General features: G+C 40.0%; 1 protein-coding gene across 1 annotated transcript in view; it reads right to left on the bottom strand.

The window, feature by feature from the left end:
* fbn2b (fibrillin 2b) overlaps positions 1–20980 on the bottom strand; it is a 66251-nt gene extending 45271 nt beyond the window's left edge. The window contains exons 1-9 of the mRNA XM_067396782.1: positions 20873–20980; positions 19873–19952; positions 17853–18151; positions 13416–13498; positions 12530–12628; positions 9206–9301; positions 8727–8822; positions 3759–3956; positions 2325–2450 (exon numbers count right to left, since the gene is read on the bottom strand). Coding sequence (XP_067252883.1) covers positions 2325–2450; positions 3759–3956; positions 8727–8822; positions 9206–9301; positions 12530–12628; positions 13416–13498; positions 17853–18028 — 874 coding nt within the window. The 5' untranslated portion in view covers positions 18029–18151; positions 19873–19952; positions 20873–20980. The remainder of the gene's footprint in view (positions 1–2324; positions 2451–3758; positions 3957–8726; positions 8823–9205; positions 9302–12529; positions 12629–13415; positions 13499–17852; positions 18152–19872; positions 19953–20872) is intronic.
* Positions 20981–21324: the final 344 nt, after the last annotated feature.

Raw genomic sequence — 21324 nt, 5'->3', positions numbered from 1 at the left:
TTTAAAAGGTTCTTCTGAGTTCTTACAATGACATAGAATAAACCTTTTAAGTTATTATACAGCCATTAAAGAACTTTAAATTTGTATTATCATAAAATAGTTCTTATATGACTTCAGAACTAGGTTATTCTAAGTTTTTTTTGTCACAAAAGAATCTTTTTAAGTTCTTATAATACCATAAAAGAACTTCAAGTTCTTATGACATCATAAAATGGTTCTTTTATGACCTAAGAACTTTTTCTTCTGAGTTCTTGAGATGTCACTGAAGAACCCTTTTAAGTTCGTATAATGCCTTTATGGAAGTTATTTAATGGTTTCCCCATGAATTAAGAGCTTAAAATGGTCCTTCTACATTCTTATGATGTCATAGAGGAAAATTTAAGTTCTAATAATGCCGCAGAATTTTTTTAAAATTAATATTCTAGGTTCTTCTATGATTTAAGGACTTGAAAGGTTCTTCAACAGCAATAAAGGTTCTTCTATGACACTGCAAGACCTTAGAAGAACCTTTTTAAGTTCTTATAACTTAAAAAGCTAGTATCTGAAGAATTCTAATATAACATTAAGAATCTCCAAAACAAGAAGTTTTGCAGGAACCTTTATACACTCTAAGTTCAAAGGGGTTCTTGACTCACTTTTAAAGAATCCTTTATGCCAAAAAGGTTCTATATAAAGAAAAAAGTCTCAAATGATCGCATAATACTTTCATGATTAATGGGTTATTTCATTTCATGTATGTATCCATAAAATTTTAATTGCAATTAAACCTGAATTAAAACAAAATGAATATATGAAATAAATTATTGGAAACCCTGAAAGTTTCTATAAATGAAGAGCCTTACAGAACCCTTTAAGGTTCTAAATAGAACTTTTTCTTCTAAGAGTGTATCTGTGCAAACTTGGACAAATATTTTCAACTTTCCAGAGCTACTTTCTCTGAAACGAGCTGCAGCTGATGTCTCCTCGCCACTCCTTTAGAGTCAGAAAGTGCCCTGTAAGCAGTGGCCTGGGGCGAGACTTTTTCCACCACACCATTGTCTTGTAATTAAGCGCCCCTCATCGCCCCACAGAACTACCACCTGGTTTTTTTTCCACCCTCCACACAGCTTCGAATAACAGAGAAGCACTTCTACTCCAGCAATTCAGACTCAAAGTTCAGGGTTTTTAGTGATCACTTGAGCATCTAATTTGCAGAAGTTTCTCTTTCGTTTCCTTCAGAAAAAGTCTACTTGGGTGAGGCCTGCAGACAGAGGTCTGCTTCTTCTCCGAACCGTTGTTTAAGTAATGGCCACGTCGTTTGGGGTCAAAATGTGATTAGGAGTTAAACTAATAACCTCGAGGGTCAGAATTCCCTCTGCCTGGCTGACTGGAAGTGTTTCGAATCCTACCATTTTACATACTTAACTCTTAACTTACAGTTTTGAACATGTACATTACTTTGGGAAAGTTTTTAAGTTTCATGCTTCCCAGCTGCATCTATGAGAAAAGATCAGTAATCTTACTGTATGTCAACAACTGACTCTTTTGTATTTTTACTCAGGAATTTTATGACAAACATCTCAGACAAATTAGATACTTAAATGTATCATGAATTAAGTCACCATCAAGTTAATGGAGGTATGAAACAAACCTCTGAGCAGTATATTTGACATTAGACAGGACTCTTTTTATTAAAAGACTGCTTGGAAAAGCAAAATGCAAGCTGTAATCAATGCTCACATTTGCTGAGATTTATAAAACACATTTTAATAAAACCATAGGTTTTGAATTATTTATTTATTTTTTTTAAATATAGAGTAATATGATATATATTTTGGTATAAATAAAATAATCTAGTAGATAAGGAATAACCTTTTAGCTGGTATAAAAAAAGCTATAATCCACTACCTCACTCTTTATCTCTCTTTTTAGGTTTTATCTTAATACTCCTAAAGGGCAGGATTAGATCCAAGAAGCGCAGACCCCCGCTTTACAACACGCCTGTTTGTTTTCACTTGGCATTGTTTAAATTCCACTCAAGCGACACTATCTATTGTTAAAGATGGACCCAGAGAGGAAAAAAGGCACTTGGTATTTAATAACCACTAGTCAAGTGGCTACACCTGACATTTACATGCCAAACCAGCATGCAAATGTCATCAGCCTATTTCCAGCCAGTATTCAACTGGCGTCAACATTTCTTACATATCAACATTTTGGAAAGCTTACAATGTTGAAGAAAACGCCAAGTGCATGACTTGTCCAATTGTGAGTAATGAACAGGAGTGAGATAAATCTCATGCTATTTTCTGACATGTTTTGGCTTTGTGCAGTAAGTGACGTACCTTCGCACTTCTGGTTGGTCTCACTTTGCCGGTGACCCGCGGGGCATTTGCACTCGTACGAGCCCACGGTGTTAATGCAGTTTCCTCCAGCACATAGTCCCGGGACGGCCTGACACTCGTCCACGTCTAACAGGGTGAGGAGAATAGCGTAAGCAAACACATTCAACACAACACAACTTGACTAGGCGTATTCATGCATTTTTAGTATGTGTATCTCATGAACAGTACTTTGTTCAGAAAAGAAATACTAATTTTGACTACAACAGCAGCATCTAATGCTCTTAAGTTTGGCTCACTTTAAGGATGTCTCAACCTTTGAGAAGGTTAAACATGTATCATCTCATTTGCTCACAGTCTGGGCATTTCGGCCTTCAAACTTCATGACACATCTACAGATCTTCGGAAGTGTCTAGGTTGGACAGCACTTACATATCTGGCTGGTGTGCAAAAATGGCATTTATCTGTTTTGCCCTCTTTCTTTACATTGATATAGTTTACAGGCCTTAACCTGTATCCAATAAGCACCAAACCATCGGGTCTGTCTACTAATATAGTCCTAAAATAGCTTCTCCTATTAAACGCCATTGAACGCAAAGAGACTCTGGAAAGCTCAGCGCACAGTACACAAATCCTCCCACATGTGTGTGCTTTGTACTTCAGCCAGACAGACTTTTGCAAAAGCACTCCATCTTTAGGCAAATCCAGGCCAGACTTGGAGCTGTCTCTTCTGTTGTATATTGAGGGGAGGAAAAGAATAAAAAGGAAAAGTTAAAGAGGAGACATTTCTAATCACTGGGAGGGGGCGTCATTGAGATGATATGTGAAGTCAGGGTGGCATTTGGTATTTTGGCTCACAAAATGTTCTCTGAGGGTGAAGCAACTGGACTTGAAGAGCTGCACTGCGTCAGAATTGTTATTGTTAACTAAAACTATTATACTATAATACTATACAGCTTATGTGAAAAGAGTTTCGCTTCCACCCACTGCAAAGGAAAAACTGCCGAAAAAGCCTCTGTTAACATGCAGATGTTAATCTTGCTATAGTTACCTTACCAAGTGAATATTCATGAGTAAGGCTTATAATATGTAACAGGCCTTGACTAGAGAATTAAATTATGTCCAACTATGTCCTTGAAAGTCAAACAAGTCCAAACAACACGCCCATAATTGTAGATAAATGTGACACACCATTATGTAATCCCATTTAAAGTACTCCTAATGGAAGTCATCTAAATATTTGACGCTACTAAGAAACACAATGGGGAAGTGTCCTCTTGGACATGGACTGGATGGTTTACCCTACACATGCCATGACCTCTATTAGTGTCATCTGCCACATCAGGCTGGTCATTAGGGCAAGAATTTGACAAACATGTGAGGCAGACACTGAGAAGGAAAGAGCTATTTGTTCAGATGCTAGTGGTAACGTCTTACCTTGGCAAGCACCAGTGCGGATGTTGGGTATGAAACCCCTTCGGCAAGGATGGGGTTGGGCAGGGCACATTTCACACGGGTGACCCCATGCTCGCCCGATGGTGGCACAGCACAGCGTCTTGGTGCACACGATGCCACTTAGCTGACCTTGGCACATCTGGTTGTTGACCTGTGTGAAGCATGGCCCGGTCCGGTAGTCTGATTGTGGGAGAGAAGAAGAGAGATCAATAAATACATGAGTAAATTAAAGCTGCAAGCAGTAATGAAAGAGCCCTTGCTCCCGGGCTCACCGCTACCCATTGGTCTTAGGCAAAACAGTGAACAGTGGGCTACATGCATGTAAGCGAGTAAATACTGGAGAATTATGGCAAAGTCATTTCAAAGCGCCACACTTCTTGCTGTCAACAGGTGGCGCTATGACTGTAACTGAAAATTTCCATGTACATGCCTTCAGACCAAGACTCTAAAAAAACATGTCAAGTTTGGAGCAGATAGGACATTGTATGCCCAAGTTACAACAACTTCCTATTTCATGGTGAAACATTGAATTTTTTCAGGCCGCCCCGGACACGTCCTTCAGTGAAAATGTAACGTCACAAAGGCCTTTAGATTAGACTGACCAAATATGATCTTGATCTGATTAAAGATCTAGGAGGAGTTCATTAAAGTACAACGTGTGGAAATGGCAAAAACTGCCAAAATTTTTCAGAGAAAATTCAAAATATCTCACTTCCTGTTGGGTTTTCAAATTTTGCACCCAGGGGTTTTTGTAGGTATTGGACTGTTACATCTGTCTACCTAATTTCATACCTGTACGTGAAGCGTAGCATGAAGGTCGCTTAATTGACATTTTGTAGGTGGCGTTATCGAGCCATTTTGCCACACCTAATGAAAACCCATATCAGACGTAAATTTTAGTCAGGTTGGTCCAGTTTGGTGGTACTTATTTGAACCGCTGGCCAATTGGCTAAACCAGATAAGACCAGAAGGCCACCATAGCCTAACAAAACCTGTCAATGATACTACAAGACAAGCACTAATAAACACTATGACATGCAACTGAGAAATTACGACAAGAAATCACATTAACGGGTATAAAAAGCAAAGAATGTTGGCAGACACATCTTCTCCATCATCCAGCTGTTTCCAGTGCTGAAGATCGGTCTGGGAATGCTCTGACAGTGATTCTTTTTCACTGTCTTATAATAGGATAACAAGATAATGGCTTAGAAATTGCTGGGTGGTATCAGTAATGGCAATTTCCATGACAAACCATCTTGTTTTTGGCTGAAGTCGAAATGTGGGATAGTGGTACTAGCACTGTTTTGACATTTGGAGATTTGGCAATTTGCTTTGACCTTCTTTGTGCTGGTTGCCAATGGAGACATTTTAATCTCATTAACGATGTTTTGAGCTTCAAACAAACCAATTTGACACAGAGATAAACTGTGCATTTTAGGATCCAGTCATTTGTGTTAAATAAAACTCATCTAAAGCTTAAACAAATGTCCTGATGCATCTTCCAAGTCTTTGCTGATATGTTTTGAAAACGTAATTAAATGGGATCCCACATTTGTATGGGGTATACTGTGAGAGTTGGTTTACTCTGGCGGGATATGAATGAGTTCCTGACCCCCTGATTTCCCCAATCATTTCTCAAAAGAATTAACAAATCGTTCCGTATCCTTTATAATATTGCATGCGAAACAAAAGCTAAATCATATATCCATAGCCAAGAGGGGGGAAATGGCACTAAGAAAGTAGGTCAAGAGGAGAAGACAAAAAAGGAAGAAGGACTATAGAGATATCCTCCTCACGTGTCTTCAAATCCCTTCACTGTCCCTTCTCCTCATCCCTTCTGCGCTCCCCTGACCTGACCGTTCTTCCTAGACGATTTGAGTCCAGGAATGCAGGTCCTTTCCAAGTTGAGGCGACCCACAGTGAGCATCCTATGCACATCTGGGATTGATTAATTGCGCCTGGTCAGAACTACGGTTGGACAAGCTAAGGCCCAGATGTGTCCATGCATATCCAATACTCCAATTCATCAGCTTCTCTATATTGCTGCTTTGACTCTTACTGTGAGTGATTATATTCATATGGCTAAAGCTTGGGATGTATCTATGAAGTCAAAATCTTTTTGATTTATGGATTTGGTCATTTTGGATGTTATGAAGAAACAAATACAGTGCAAGAGCTGAGCTAAAATGTCTATGAGCAAAAACAACCTTGGGACTTTCCACTAGTATTGGAGTCTGGAAGTTCCGTCCAACATCAGTCGGAAGCCATCGCCTTGTTTGAACCAGCCAACTTTAGCACAGCACCGTTTGTACGTGCACACAGCCAGAAGAATATACACAGCGTAGCACGGTAGGTCCACACTAAAGACTGGACTCTTTTAAGAACTTTAATGGAGGAGATCGTAATCTCCAACAGCAACAGATCTGCAAGTCAACAGGGAAACCAGTTAACCTCAATGTCACGTTGGCAATCTTGTCAGCAATGCACAGACCTTGCTTCCCAGAAGCAAGCAGACTCATATTCCAGAGAAGGGGGGATGTGTCGGTGATGCAGACAACATTCGGAAGTAATTTTGCCTTGATTACAGTTCGAGTGGCTTGTCAGATCAAAACCATTCACCTACACCCTATCCCACCAAACACTCACTCACCTCTACTTTCCGTTTAGTCATCAGTGTTTCCCTGCCAGCCACGTCTGCCAACTATTTAGCAGCAGAGATTATTGTGAATCATGAGGCAAGTTGGGAACAAATGATGCCTCAGGAGGTAGCTGATGTGTGGCATCCACACTTGTCCAAAGATTGGGCACTAGCGTAATTTGGCAGGAGGAATTCCGGCTTTCTTCACACTCCAACGACTTGGCCTGTTTTTATCATCCTCAGTGCTAATGGACCGAAAGGGAGTAGACTGTCATGAAAGACCTTCTAAGAAATGAAAAATTGGCTAAAGGGAAGTTAATCTAGTCTGGAACGTTAAGCCTCGGGGACCAGCTGCAGGTGGAAACCTCAAGCGCAGCCAAAAACGTGCTCGAGTCAATGACTGGGAAAAGTCGCTCATTTTGTTTTGAACTATTTTGGTTTAATCAGAGTACACACCAAGATAAGAAATGTGTTTTCTCTTGGGGAGAAGCAGAAGTTAATTCACGTAGGTCTGAAGAAAAAAACGGGTGTAGAAAGGAAACATTAGATGCTCAAGCGTTCCTGTGAAAGGCTTTGAAGTTTCTCGGACGGATCAACAAACTCTTTTACTGCTCAGTGATTTACAGTATGGCTAAATAAGACAGGCAATCTCTTCACATCTTATCTCTGTCACACACATCCAACAAGCCAAGTTTTCAACAGTTTTATGACTCCCAAATGAGTCAGTCCACAGCGAGTCCCCTAAGCCTCAGTCCTCAGTATCCCCTCAGTACTTTCATTCATACTCTTGTGGTTACAGGAAGATTAGTCACGCTTTATTGCTTGGAAAAATCTTTTTCTCTAGAATCCATTGCACCAAACAAAAAAAAACAAAAAAAACAACACCATCTGTGCCAAAACAGTGGTAATTGATGCAACTAAAATGGACTAGTGGCCACAGCCTTGAGCATAGTCACTCTCGACTTTGAAATGAATACTATGCATAGCTTTATTCAGTGTGGGCCACCGTAAGTGATAACACAGAGCACACGTGGCTAAACGGAAAACGAATTAGATGGGACTAACACCATTTTCACCGTTAACTCGCTTAACTCTCCCTATAAACTGTGCCTGACTCACAGCTGAGCTTGCGCTGTGTTTGCAGAACTCTTCTGCAGACGACTGACTTTCCAAAAACGCCAGCCAACTATTGTGCAGCACGGTTTTCAGGATCCAATTTCTTTGTTGCTACCTCTTTCTTGGAAGACTGTTCTGTTTTTTTTTGTAAGAACCAAATAGAGAGACTAACATCAGGCCTTTTTGCATCATCTTTTGGATATTCATCAACTGTGTGAAATGCAGTCCCTTGATGATATACAGGCGTGACTGAGACAGGCTAAATAAAGAGTTTATCTCTGGTCTTTAACGGTGAAATGACTAATTGCTTGGTGTGACGTTTTTACAGCCTACAAGCAAGAACCTTGAGGGTGAGTCTGGGGATCTCGGAGATGAGGGTCTGGACTGAATGAATCTTGTCAGGTGGCCCAGGAAGGAGCTGCCGGGGGGCAGCTGGTGTCCCGTGGACGGTACTCTCCGTGTGAAGAGATTGTTTGTACTAGTTCAGGCCTGGCTGTGTATACACAGCTGGGGTCTCCATTTCTTAGAGAACCCCCCCCCACCCACCACCCTTTCTTGTCAGGAAAGTCTATGGCTCCACACAGAAACATTCCCTTGTCATTTCCACCCTACTTTATCTACTGCCAGATGTCTCCCAAACTTTTCCACCTCCCTGTGTTGGGTTTTCAAAGGGAACCGGCCTACGATTGCACAAGGGGGCTTCGTGAAGGGGTGGGGTTACAGAAAGAACCAGACACAGGAGGGTGGGGTACCAAAAAAGGGCTTAGGTATTCGGTCTAGTGTGCCTGGGGCGCTTCTCTCCCACAATTCACACGGCCTGATGGGAACTGCCTTTACGGTCCTTTCAGTCTGTCATTTTCTCATAACTCCAGCCAAGGATTTCACCTCTGATAGAGCGTCTCGAGCACCCGTGAGGGATGCCTTTTTTCGCCCCGGATTACCTCATTGTTCCTGCTCTGAGAGATGTGGCCACAATGTAAACTGTAGAATTAATTTCACACAGTGAAGGGGAAGGCACACCGACTCAAAACTACTGTAAATTACCCTTCTGAGCATTTCTAGGTCACATTGACACACTGTTACCACATTCTTGAAGCAGGCCTGAGACAGTAAACAAACCGCACATCCTCACAGACGTCAACACAATTAAGAATCGAGAAAATATGAACTTTGGAAGGATAGCGTTGGCTTACCTCTCTCGCACTGTGGTCCAGTAAAACCATAGACGCAGGCACATCTGTTTGGTCCAATACAACGGCCGCCGTTTTGACATCCGCTCTCACACACAGCTACAGAAAGCAAAATTGGTCAAAACTGGACTTTGTTTTATTCCACATTTTTGAAAAATAAATACATACTAGGTTCTTAAGTTGCTATATGGTTCTTTGGAATTTTTGGAAAGTGAATTTAAAATAAAAATAATAATAATAATAAAATATTATAAATATTATACAAATTATATACGAATAGTATTTATTTGTATTATAGTTCAGTGATCCACAGGGTGGAAGTTGAAGTCCAATTGCATTTAGAGAAAGACATAGTTGGGTTTAAATGCATTCTGAGTTCTTCTGTGTCTGTAAGCCTAACTCTTGTGAAATCATCTATTGTTGTTTATGTCTGTTCAGATATGTGGTGATGTCTGGACATTCTGAAAAGGAAGTTCACTTACGCTGTCCACAGTGAGTTCCTGTGTAGCCCTTCTGACACGAGCAGGCGTCTTCATTACAGACCCCTCCATTCATGCATCTGACGCTGCAGGACTGGACTGTACAGAGACAAGAGAGGTGATTATAAACCATCTGGAGAGCTCAATATAACAATGCAGCTAAGAGCAACCCCAGCCCCATTTCTTACTTCAGGAATAAGGAATAAACTAAAAACAGCACTGCAGAAAATCTTTGATTAATTTTCAGGGATTAGTTCAAATTGCTTTCTAATAAACTTGCCATTGTCCACTATGAATATTGTTGCGTCTGTGATGAACTGCTCTGAAAAAATTTATTATTTTAATAAAGTGTTCTTTTTTTTCTCTATTGCAAGTCACTTTGGATAAAAGCATGTGCTAATGCAGAAATGTAAATGTAATGGAATTGATTCAAATCTCTGATTCAGTGATTTCTTCACATCATCACTAAAAAATATGTTCACCAAAGTTTCCATGTGGTATTTTTCTGGTATTAAAATGTCTTTATTTCATGAAAAACAGTGTGACAAACACCATAGTTATAGTTCTTGCATTACATTTTTTTACACTGGTTATTTAATTGAAATGATGATTCCTAGGATTTAAAGACAAAAAAACAAATCACCCTTGTACGCAACTCCATAAATACTCAAAAAATACGTCATTTTCTTAGCTATATCACACAGCCCTTTTATTAAATTAGGTTTTGAGAGAACAAATTTGAAATATCACCATAATTTATATCACTACAATCCTCAACCGTACATATATATCTGTATGTTTGCCCTTACACTGATGTTCAGTTTCAGTTTACTGTAACTCCCTATCACTATTTATTTGATTTAGTCATACTTACAGAATCTATTTGAAAAAGACCTATTATACTTCTTATTTATTGTCTTTCCAATATCAGCAGCTGCCAATTCGAATTCCTGGTAAGAGCAATTTTACTCGGCCAACAAAAACCTATTTTCATCCTGAAAGAGTAGATTAATTTTCCAGCAATTTTCACAAAATGGGAATTCTCTCGGTGCAGACAGAGTCACTTAGCAAAGAATCTTTCAAGAAAGTTTGTATATTGCAATTTAAAATTGCATTCAGAAAAAAAAAACACAGATGACATAAGCACAACTAATCATGGGATGAGTTTTAAAAAAGATTGATGTTCCCCATCAGTTGCATCAAAACGGTGCTCTTGCAAAGCTCTTTTGGTCTAAACAAAGGCATCGTGCCATTACATTTCAGCTCAAACATAATTCAAGCTACTACTTATCCCAGACAAAGATATGTAAATATATAATAGTTTCTCATTTATTCTTTTCTTCTTCGTCTGCCATGACCTAATCCTTTTATTGACCTAAAGAACGTAAAAAAAAGAATAAACCAAAACAAGAGGGTAAAAGTTGAATGTGTTTGTTGTAAAAAATTGCATTTGATTTCACATGAAAAATCCTGCTGGATGAAGATCAAACATGTTTTTTCATTGATGGCAAGCTTTCAACAGCAAGGCCTGTAAATGTTTGAGCACTGGCCGTGTTTTCCTGAAGCACAGGAAATGACTTCATCGGCTAGACCTGCTGACGGCCCCCTACAGGTGGAGGGGCGACGCTCTCGCTCACTGACCCATGCTAAGTGAGCTGCACGTGCTGAAGCGCTCACGCTAACACACACACAAAACGGGGCTCCTCGAGGCTCCCACCCCACAATGCACCTCTGTATGCAGCAGTCACATCTGTCAGCTTTTTACAAGCCACGCTGACGGCAGGAAACATGAGCGAGGCCGAGGAACAGAGGTCCTTTATGGCTGTTTCTTTCTCGCGGTGGCCTGTCAACGTCAAGTTCACGTCGTGGAGCTTGAGAGGAAATCTAATAGCTTCTCGAACGATAGTGATGTATCTCAATGGTACTAAAATAACACTGAGTTTAAGTTGAAGTATTAAAATGACTAAAACTAAAATGAAATGAAAAAAATCATACTAAAATAGTATAATTATGATACTGAAATAGCATTGTTGATGCTAAAATTGAGACGAATGGTAATCAGACACTAATGATGAAAAGAAAGTGGTTAGCGCTATCTTGAGCGCAGCTGCAGTGTTTTGGATGCTAATGGCTACAGCTAACATCCGTGTGGCGGCTTGTTATTTATGGAGTAATTGCAGATTCATAACTGACTCATAAATGTGGCCGCTCCCAACCACTGCAGACGGTATGCGGTCGGGTGGGCGTAATGACAGCATTACCGATCTCGCAAATCCCATAAAGCTGCCAAAACAGAGTACAAGCGTATGTTTAGCATTTGCTTTCAAACAGACAAGGAACTGGCAGCTGAATTAGATGGTCAATTTCTCATTGGCGAATAAATTGACTCTGGTTTTACAGCTTACGAGACCGAACCCTATGGTTTGGTGCATTTGGGTTTATTTGTCTATGACCACATATTCCGGGCATTCGCTGAGAAACGGCTGGACGCCACTGGCAAAGAGCAAGTGCAGTAAGAGAAACCTGTGCTAATGCTAAACACCTCATCCATGAATTACCAACAGTCATTACTTTTCCCAGCACCATCTAAACACAATCAATCACTTTTTTGTAAAAAATGCTCGGTGCAAAATTTCACATGTGGTCTCAAATTTAACATATCTCAACAGAAAACCTTCTAGCTTGACATTAGCTAATGATTCAAAGGATGAAACACTATACACTGTCAGAAGAATTTCACAGTGTTTCCAGCCATCTGCATCTCTGCTCAATTTCAGCTCTTAACCTAATAAATTGCTGAAAATGTCAAAGAAATGTTCAAATATATGACAAGCCCTTCAACCACAAAGGAAGCAGTGTAGAGAGGATCATTAAAGAAGACCCGTTATGCTCTGTTATGCTTTTTTAAGTCTTGATTTTATTTTTGGGCTCTGCTAGAATAAGTTTTCATGCATGAATGTTCAAAAAACACCTTGATTGGTGTGTTGTGACTGTGTGAGTGTTTGGGAAATGTCCCACCACTTACCATAACCGCAAGTTTCAACACACTACTAACTAACTCAACCAGGTGCCTCTTTATTTTGGGCGGTAATTATTTTTATATCCTGTCCCTTCTTTTCTAAACTATGCCTATCAATAAAAACACAGAAAATGCAAAAAAGCAGCAAACCCCAACCCTAACCCTAACTAGTCATAGCTCTCAACTGTAGAGCACAAATTCCGAGTATGGGACACCATACTTCGCTACACATCACGTCACTGTTAGATAATGTGTTTTTCCTAATTAACCACAAAAGAACAAAAGGAGACCGAATTGACTGAACTCACCTGCGGCCGCCCCACAGCTAGGGGCAAGATGACCACTGGAGCAGGTACACATGTTGGGCCTTGAACAAAAACCATCCCCACACGAGTTCCTACAGATCGCTGGAGAGACAAAAATATTCATGAGAAGTGCTTAGCAAAGGCATTTTGATCTGTTAGCATGTGAACAGAGAGATAGCACACAAGAATAATTGATTATATGCAGCTTTAGGACTAAGATGGTTGGCTAGTCTTCCACCCTGCTTATATCTGGTTTATCAGGCTGGTTTTAGAGCGGTTTTGGTCACTTTTGATGTGAACCTTCTGGGTGATCAGCTAAACACAAGCTTGGCAGTGTTGATTTTGACAGCAAATTTTGATTTATTTTTAGTCATAGTCTTTTGACTAAAATGCCATTTAGTTTTAGTCATAAAAGTTGCTTGTTGCACACCGCATATGATTTCAAATACTACTTACAAAGACATAAAAATAGGCAGTCTATATGCATATACACAAAACATAGCCTGGGTCTTGATGGGTGTTTCCTTTATCTTCCCAAGCAAAGCTTTATCTCTTGGGGGTTGTGTTGTGGTTTAAGGCTTTGGGGTCAAACCCCAGAATGAGCATGATGATGCTCTGGGGAGTTGATTATTTCCCTTGCTACCATCCCTGTTGAAAAAAACAGCATATGCTGGTAAGGTAGGTTTCGAAGCTGGGATGCTGGTTTGAGCTGGTTTATGATGGTCAAGTGCTGGTCCTATGCTGGTTTTTTCAACAGGGACTGTAGGCACTTAACCGCAGTTAGCCTAAGGCTAAACGCTATCTCTGCGGTGAGTGTACTGTAAGTTACTTAGATAATTGTTTAATGGCAAGCATGCAGCTTGAGAAAACAAATACTACAGATACTTACGAACTATACACTGGTTCCCTCCGGGAAGTGTTTTCCATCCTGGACAACAATAGGAGTGAAAGCGGGAACCACATACATTGGGCCTGAAACAACAGAAACAAGTCCATTAAATTAGAGAAAGCAAATATTAATCATGAACATTTCTCAGAAACATGAAATATCTACAGTCTCAAAGACCTTCTTGACCCTTTGCAATAAATTCAGTTCAATACATACAACGACCCCAAAGGACTTTCCCGGGAAACAACATGAAAAGAGTTTGTTTTGAGTAGGAACATAACTAAACTTCCTGAGACAGAAATATTTACTAAAGCTTACCCTTACGTTCCCAAATGCGCTCATCCATGAGCTGTTTTTTTTGGCAACTTTCTCACCCAGAGTTAGTTCAGAGAAAAGCGTCTGTCTTAGTCATGATATATGTGATTAATGACGGACCAAGCCCAAAGTTCTCATGAACAAACCCTGCACCATGTTGTGGGGCTCACTGTTTAATGTATATGACTTGAACCAGGACTGGTAATTGACAGCTTAGAGGCAAATCGGCCTCAGAATGTGTCGTTTTAGCTGTTTCTTTCCAACAAGCCCTTAGGATCTCAGTCAAACCTGGACACTCACTGTGAAAACAGTTTTATGTCTATCAGCACCAAGTTAAGCCTGCCGTAAATGGACCTTTAAAAAAAACCACGAGGTACATCTGTCTTTCTACACACATGCATAAATTCCTTTCCTCTACAAGTCAAGATGTTTACTAATGTCAGTCACCTGGGAATGACCAGCTGTAGTTTGAATCTTTTGATGGATTTCAAACCGTATTGCCAGACGACACAACCACTAACAGCAAAAACCAAGAGAGATTTGGAGGGCCCGAAAGAGTAGAGGCCGATGGAGGGCTAGATGTTGGAACATGAAAACGGAAAATGCTGGGGAAAGGGCAAAAAGCAGTGGGAGGTAAAGAAAACAAGTGGAAGTGAAAAGTTTGGGGGGGTTGGGAGGTGGGCCGTTGAAAACAAAAGCAACAGCGGAAATTAGGCTAGAAGATGATGAATTATCAGCAATGTGGAAACAAAGAGTCTTATTTCTCAACTGGAGCCTGAAAAATGAAGTCTGAAACTCCTGTAGAATGACGCCAAGTAGGTTATCCCTGGACGCAAAATGATCTCTTCATTCTTAAATTCAATTCTTTTCAGCGTGTTCACACTTCTTTTCGCTGGAGTACTGCTTTGGGTGATTGTTAAGCATTTGCGGTGAATACTAGAAAGCAGAAAAGAGCTTACAAAAATGCATTTCAAACATGCAGTCCTTGTGCAAACTATTAAATGCATTAGCAGTAGTACTGTGTGTTTACCACTACTTAATGCAGAACATTTACAGAACCCAGCAACTCAAATACAAACCGGCACCTCAAAGAGAGATATAAATTGGTAACGGGTTCTTTGCTACAAGGCAAATACCTGAAAAGACCATGTGACTTCTTCAGCTAGATGGACCGATTCATTTCACTTCACTAGGTCAAATCCTTTTTCATTTACAGGGCCTACCAGCCCTCGGGCAAGAGATTTGCAAGCAATTCTTTGCCAAACATCTCCAGATAAAGCAGGTCAACTTTACGACTCTTGAGCCCTAAAAACCCTCACAAACTGAATTCCAGTAAGGCAAAAGGTCAGGGCAAGACTGAGATAGGAAATACTTTGACAGCCAGTTTTTGCGGGATGCTTTGACAGCCAGTTTTTGGTTAGGTCGAAAAAACTGAACAGGAACTCTCACTGAGGCTTGTGGGATATCTTGGACAGGGCGCAGAAAGATAGCAGAATTCTATCCCACCGGTAACCACTCCTAAAGAGGTTAAAGGTCACTTTAGAGACATTTGCTCCCAGCCCCCACAATTGCTGTTAACTCCAGTCCAGAGCCAATGAGCTAATGGCACAGTTGTTTTAACATTATAAAGATCCCAGTGCATAAAGCCTCTGGATCTCCAAGACCTTTTCCTTGTCCAACTTGGCCTGTTTCAAGCCCCTGGCCCTAATGAACTCAAATCACACTGCAGTCTAGACTATACACTTTTAAGAGGGGGTCACTCCATATGATTTCATGCATAAAAACCATGTTGGAATGATGTCTTTCTTGCCTAAGCTGGTCCACAAGACACTTCGGAGTTCTGTAGCGACTGATGGTATCGTGAATAAACAACAGAAAGCACTTAGCTGTTATGTTTTTTCTTGCTTGGTACAATACAATGAGTGCATTTGATAAGACAATAAGAATTTCTGGGCACGATATTATGCACACATAAGGATACACTTATCAGATCTGCATCTTCCTTTCCACTGGTTAGATGACAAACCACACTGAAAAAAGCAAAACATACTTCTTTTCTTTTTTTTTTGTTGGGTTATTCTCGCATGAGATATTAAAACTAATTTGGTCCTATATCCAGAGGCGATTTTTTTTCTGTTCTTATTCCAAATGTATTTTTACAAAGAACAATTCCATAACAAAATGATGTTGGCTTCAACCAAGTGCTTTGGGGTCCAAGAAGGATTGTTTTCCTTTTGACTGGCATGTACTTTCAGCTGTTAAAAGAATATAAATCCAAGACAAAGAACTCTGTCTCTCTGGGGATGCAAACATCAAGCGTTCTGGAAGAACTCGAGCCCATCTTTGGAGTCTAGTGGAGCTGACATTGCCTCAGAGACATGTTGAGCAAATGAAGAGAAACCCTGGCCAAGCCAGCAAGACTTCTAAAAACATCAACCCTGAGCACGGTGCTGGCTTTATACTCATCAAAGCTTGTCAGGGTTGGCATCAATAGACGAGAACCACATAATCATATTCTCACCCCAAGCCCATTGCTTTTACAGCAGTCTCCCAGACTTTACCTTCATTTAAGAGGCCCCCAAATGCAATGTGATCAGACTCCTCCAATCTGACAGCCAAATTATGCTTAGCAAGGAGAGCCAGTAAGCTCCAAATCACCTACTGCAGCTCTTAAACTGTCTGACCCTGGATAACTTGGCTTGATTGGTTGGCGACTCGGCAGAAGATCAAATGTGCATTTACTTGCAACATCATCATAATCAGCGTTCTTAACAAGCATTCTTACACTGTGTTGGTATGTTAAATAGGATTACAAATAGTGCTTAGAAGTGATTAGACCGTTCTTTAACATTCAACAGCTACAACATTTGTATGAAGGGTCTTAAGTTCAGAGTCTTGCCTTGAACAAAAGGAATTGTTAGATGGGAACAATCTGGAAGCCATGCAAGTCCCTACATCCCTTTGGGCTAGTTTGTGTTTAGCATGGGATCTCAAAAAGGCACCGTGGCACATTTCTCAATTGACTTGCTGCCGTGTGGTTCTGCTTCACTGACCGGATCAGATTCTCCCTCTTAGTTTGCCTGGAAAATTGGCCAACATGTTCAGTTAACTCAGTTTTGGGTGTGATACAGGTCAAATACCATTGGTCCCACTTACAGTAAAGAATGTCGCTATTGTTTCTGAAATTCAGTATATACTGGTCTGCTAACCACAGTGCTAATCTTGACCTTGCTAGATTTCTTTCAGACGTTAGCTGAAAACCCCTTTCCTGATTAAACAAGGATCCAAGAATTGGAGACATGTCTCTGTTGTGAAATGCTCTTTCTCACCTCCTTGAAAACAAATGTCCCTTGTTGGAGCCCCTGAGTAATCAGAATACCTCATTTCCTGTTGCAGTTTGCAGGGGAGTTATAAGCAAGTACAGATGAGAAGATGATTGGAATAACCGTTTCGAACATGTGAGGGCCGCACGACACAAAACAGCCATTGTTTTCCCAAAAATGAGAAAAATACACAGCTTTGGCTTTGTGTAGACAAATGCAGATCCTGAGTTTGAGAGGCACTGGAGGGCTTGTAAAAATATCTATCATGCAATCACTGCACTTTCCATATTTTTAAGTGTGTTTGCCTCATCTTTCAGCAGAAACTTGAGACCTAAAACACTTTGCATTCTTCTAGGAGATATATAGAGGTAAAATTTGTGATAGCCAAACAATAATGTCTTTCAACAGCTTACGTTATCAGTAGGAAATGACACTCCTGTTGTCACGACCAACATACTTAAAATTCCTTCACAGCAGATTCACAACACTTCTGCAGCTGGCTCCATCACATATGTAGCTTTTTTAGAGACCGATCATGCTTTCAACCCAGTTTGGCTCTAACCCAAACAGCACAGCAGGTTGCAACAGAAATCTACTGCAGAAAAAAAAAAATCTAATGCTTGATTAGAATTCAAGCTTTTAGGATGAGATACACCAACCCTGAAATTATTATTCTGTACTTCTGGTAATAAAAGTTGAGTTAAACTCTCCGCCTCATATGGTTAAACTATTAACATGTCCACTTCAAGCATGAAACTGACAGAGAACAGGAGCAGGACGTGACTGAAAAAGCTCTTACCCCCTGAGGGACTCCTGGCCCCTCCGACGGACCCTCTGTTGCACCTCCCCCTCAGGTTTTCCAGTGAATCGGCTGGCCTGGATGTCTCCATCTCCTTGCGCCTGCACCGAATAGACTGCTGCCCACCAGACCGCAGCCCATCCGAGCACCACCTTGGCCAGCTTCCACACTCCCATTGGCCCCTGCTATGCGACTCCTGAAGCGCCGTTAAACGTGCCTCACCCACAATAAAACTCTTCCTTTCCAATGAGCTCTTCAGACGCGAACTTGAGTGATCCAAGAGCACTCCAGGCTGAAGGCTGTAAAAAGAGAAGGCAAAAAGCTTACTATTACCTTTGCATTCTTGTTTTCATTCCCGTTCCCTTTACTGCTTAGCCTATTTGGCGTATATACAGTGAACATTCGAACAAATGTGCCCCCTCATAAATTTAGCCATTAAATCACCCACGGTCGATGATGGAGTTTTTTTATAAAGTGTAGTATTATTCCAGGCAAACTGTATGGCTCTTTAAGCGCCACCCCGCATCCTTTTACAGGCCCACTTAGACTGTCTTAGTGAGCATTCGCTGAAGAAATAACCAACTCCTCGCCAAGACTGGACTCCTGGTTTTGTCCTCAACTGGCTCATTAAAACTAAGATTTTAGGGTAAATGATGGGCCTCTAAAGATTTAGAACCATTGGTTCAAAATTGGTTTCAACATCAGGGGGGTGGCAAAACAACGGAGTGAGATTTTACAGTTTTCTTTTCAGCATGATATATTTGTGTTAAGGAACAACTGCAAATATAAAACCTCTGCAAACTGCTTAATAATGACATTCTTTAACAAAGCTAACCTGGATGTCTCCACACATTTTTATTGGTATTCCATATAGTGATTAAAATATATATCTTTATCGCACTGCACTGTAAGTCGCTTTTCCAAACATCAAAGCCTTAAAAAGTTAATGAGAAGTTAGTTAGATTACAGAACACCATCTAAGATGACAGTCTAGTAAGTCTGAGAAGGAAAGTTTGAAGAGTTTTCAAGTGGGTGGATATAATTGCTGTGTGAACAAAAAAACATCAACGAGGAACAATATTTTACAGTGTATGTACAAACATACATTTAATATTCTGGTAAACTTTGAATGAATTAAGTAGCTTTTGATAAAAGCATGTGGAAAATAAATCAAACAGACCTATTGTTTTACATCAAAAACTGTGTCTACTTATAAAAGTTGGTTTAATTAGAAGATTATTATAAAGTCGTTTAAATCACAGTCCATGACAGGTCTGGTAAATTGAGAGGGAAAGTCTGAGGAGTTTTCAGGTGGGCGGTGCTAATTGCAGCGCGAACAAAGACAAAAAAAAAAAAACATCAATGACAACAATCATCTTTCGGAGGTAACGTTATATGCAATACATCGTCCACTTAAAGACGTCAGACGCTGTGACACAATTCAACATCATGTAGTTTAGTTATACTGTTAAAAAACGACCGCGCGTTAGCGTTTCCTTTGTGAAGAGAAGAAAAAAAGTCACTAGAAAAAAGTTGAGTTTGCTGAGGCAAACGCGTTTACGACGTACACACATCAAGACAGATTTCGCATTTATCTTAATAGGATTCCAAATATTATAACTGTTGTATTTTAATCTATTTTCACGAACATCAATGGACAGCTGCATATAAACAGTTTAAAGTAGGCTATATCTAATCTTTGAAAGATGTGGGTTTTTTTCATATTTCAAAACTTTATAACTTTTCTCACCTTTAAACTTTACTTCTCTTAAGTCGTATAATACTTATTTGAGTTTTAAATTAGTTAGCCGGTCATCAGACTGTAGGGAAATAAACGCCGGTTTACGTCACCAAGGACTTTTTCTGCTTCAAATGAAATTTTGCAAAGTAGCAAACTTCTTAATCGACCTTAAATTCCATCTTTCCTGCATTTAAATTAAAATCGCGGTGCATATTATGAACACTTTCTTTGAAACTGATGCAAATAAACCATGCAATCATGATAGTGAAGCTGAAATACCTCAGATGTCTTGGAATGCCTGGAGGAGTCCGTTATTGTCACGGGATATGTTCCCCTGAATGGAAAACTGCACTGTAGCCCTTGTGAGAAAGAGAAAAGTAAGTGAATTACCCTGATAGGTCGAGGGGAGGTGCTTTGGGTTGAAGAGCATAGAGGAGGGGGTTTGAACCCACTGACTGTCCCCCTGCACTGCAACCAACCATTATTTACAGGACTGAAAGAGTGAATGAAAAAGAAAAGCCAAGTATATGATTTAGAACATTTCTCCTACTGTACAAACAATAGAATTATTGAACTGAAGTAGTAGATTGATAGTTGCTATATAAATAATTAATGAAAAAGTAATGAAAATTTACAAAAATGCAATATATATATATATATATATATATATATATATATATATATATCAGTTTTTATATGCTACATAAAAATTGCAAAATATAAGAATTTGTACTTTGGTGTGTTTTATAAAAAAAAAAAAAAAAAAAAGTAGTTTTACAACTAATTCTCATACTAAACTTTGTTTAACTTAACTTAAAACTTTAAACTATATTGCTATGGCTCAAAAGCCAAGATGGAAGGTCAAAATCTGATGGAAGGTCATTCAGGCTCAATTAAAAGGGTGAATAATTCAGTGTTAGCCAAACAAGATAAAAAGCTTTGTTTTCTCACTCGGTTTCTTTCTTGCTTGCCTGATTTTAATTGGCTGTAAGGGACGACGCGCCACTTGGGTGGTCAAACAGCTGAGCCCAACCCAAATGCGAGTGACAACGATGTTGGAACTGCCAAACTGAGTCAGCAGGTTTGAAAAACAGAGATGCTTTTGTTGTCTGGGCAATTTCAAGAACAGCCTCCATCACCCGTGCATTTATTGTGCTCGTTTTATCTCTCAGTAGTGAAAAACTGGGTTAAAATATGTTAGTTCCCAATGTCATAAAAGTTAATGGAAGAAATCAACGCGGAACTGTGTTTGAGCACATCTCGTGATTAAATCGCTTACGTCATGTAAAATACATGGTCGTAGAAATGATCTGTGGCGTGTTTTCCGATCCCCCTCGCTCTCTGAGCATTTGCAACGAAATGAGATAGGAGCAATGTTCTTGGCAGAAACATCTTTCTCCAAGACCCACACGGCTCACCCCTAAACAGAACCACATTGTGCGCTGAGTCCACTTTCCCTTTCCTTTTGACTCCCTCTCAACATCTGACAGGTTGTGTTGCAACACAGTATGTTTGCGCCCAAAGAGGATGCGACATGCGGTGCAGACTCATTCCAGGAAGATGACAAAGAATGAGATGTTTTATGACTAATCTCGTGACCATCTTGGTTTACTCATGGGAATATAAACTTACGAAAATCATAAACACTGTCTGCTTTCGATTAATGTAATAATTAGCAATCATCCCAGGAACATTCTCAGAACGTTCTGGCAAGGTTCTCTGAAAGTTACG

Source organism: Chanodichthys erythropterus, chromosome 10 (genome assembly GCF_024489055.1).
Source record: "Chanodichthys erythropterus isolate Z2021 chromosome 10, ASM2448905v1, whole genome shotgun sequence".
In the NCBI taxonomy this organism is placed as follows: domain Eukaryota; kingdom Metazoa; phylum Chordata; class Actinopteri; order Cypriniformes; family Xenocyprididae; genus Chanodichthys; species Chanodichthys erythropterus.
The sequence above is the reverse complement of the archived record's forward strand: the minus strand, read 5'-3'. Positions and strand labels throughout refer to the sequence as shown.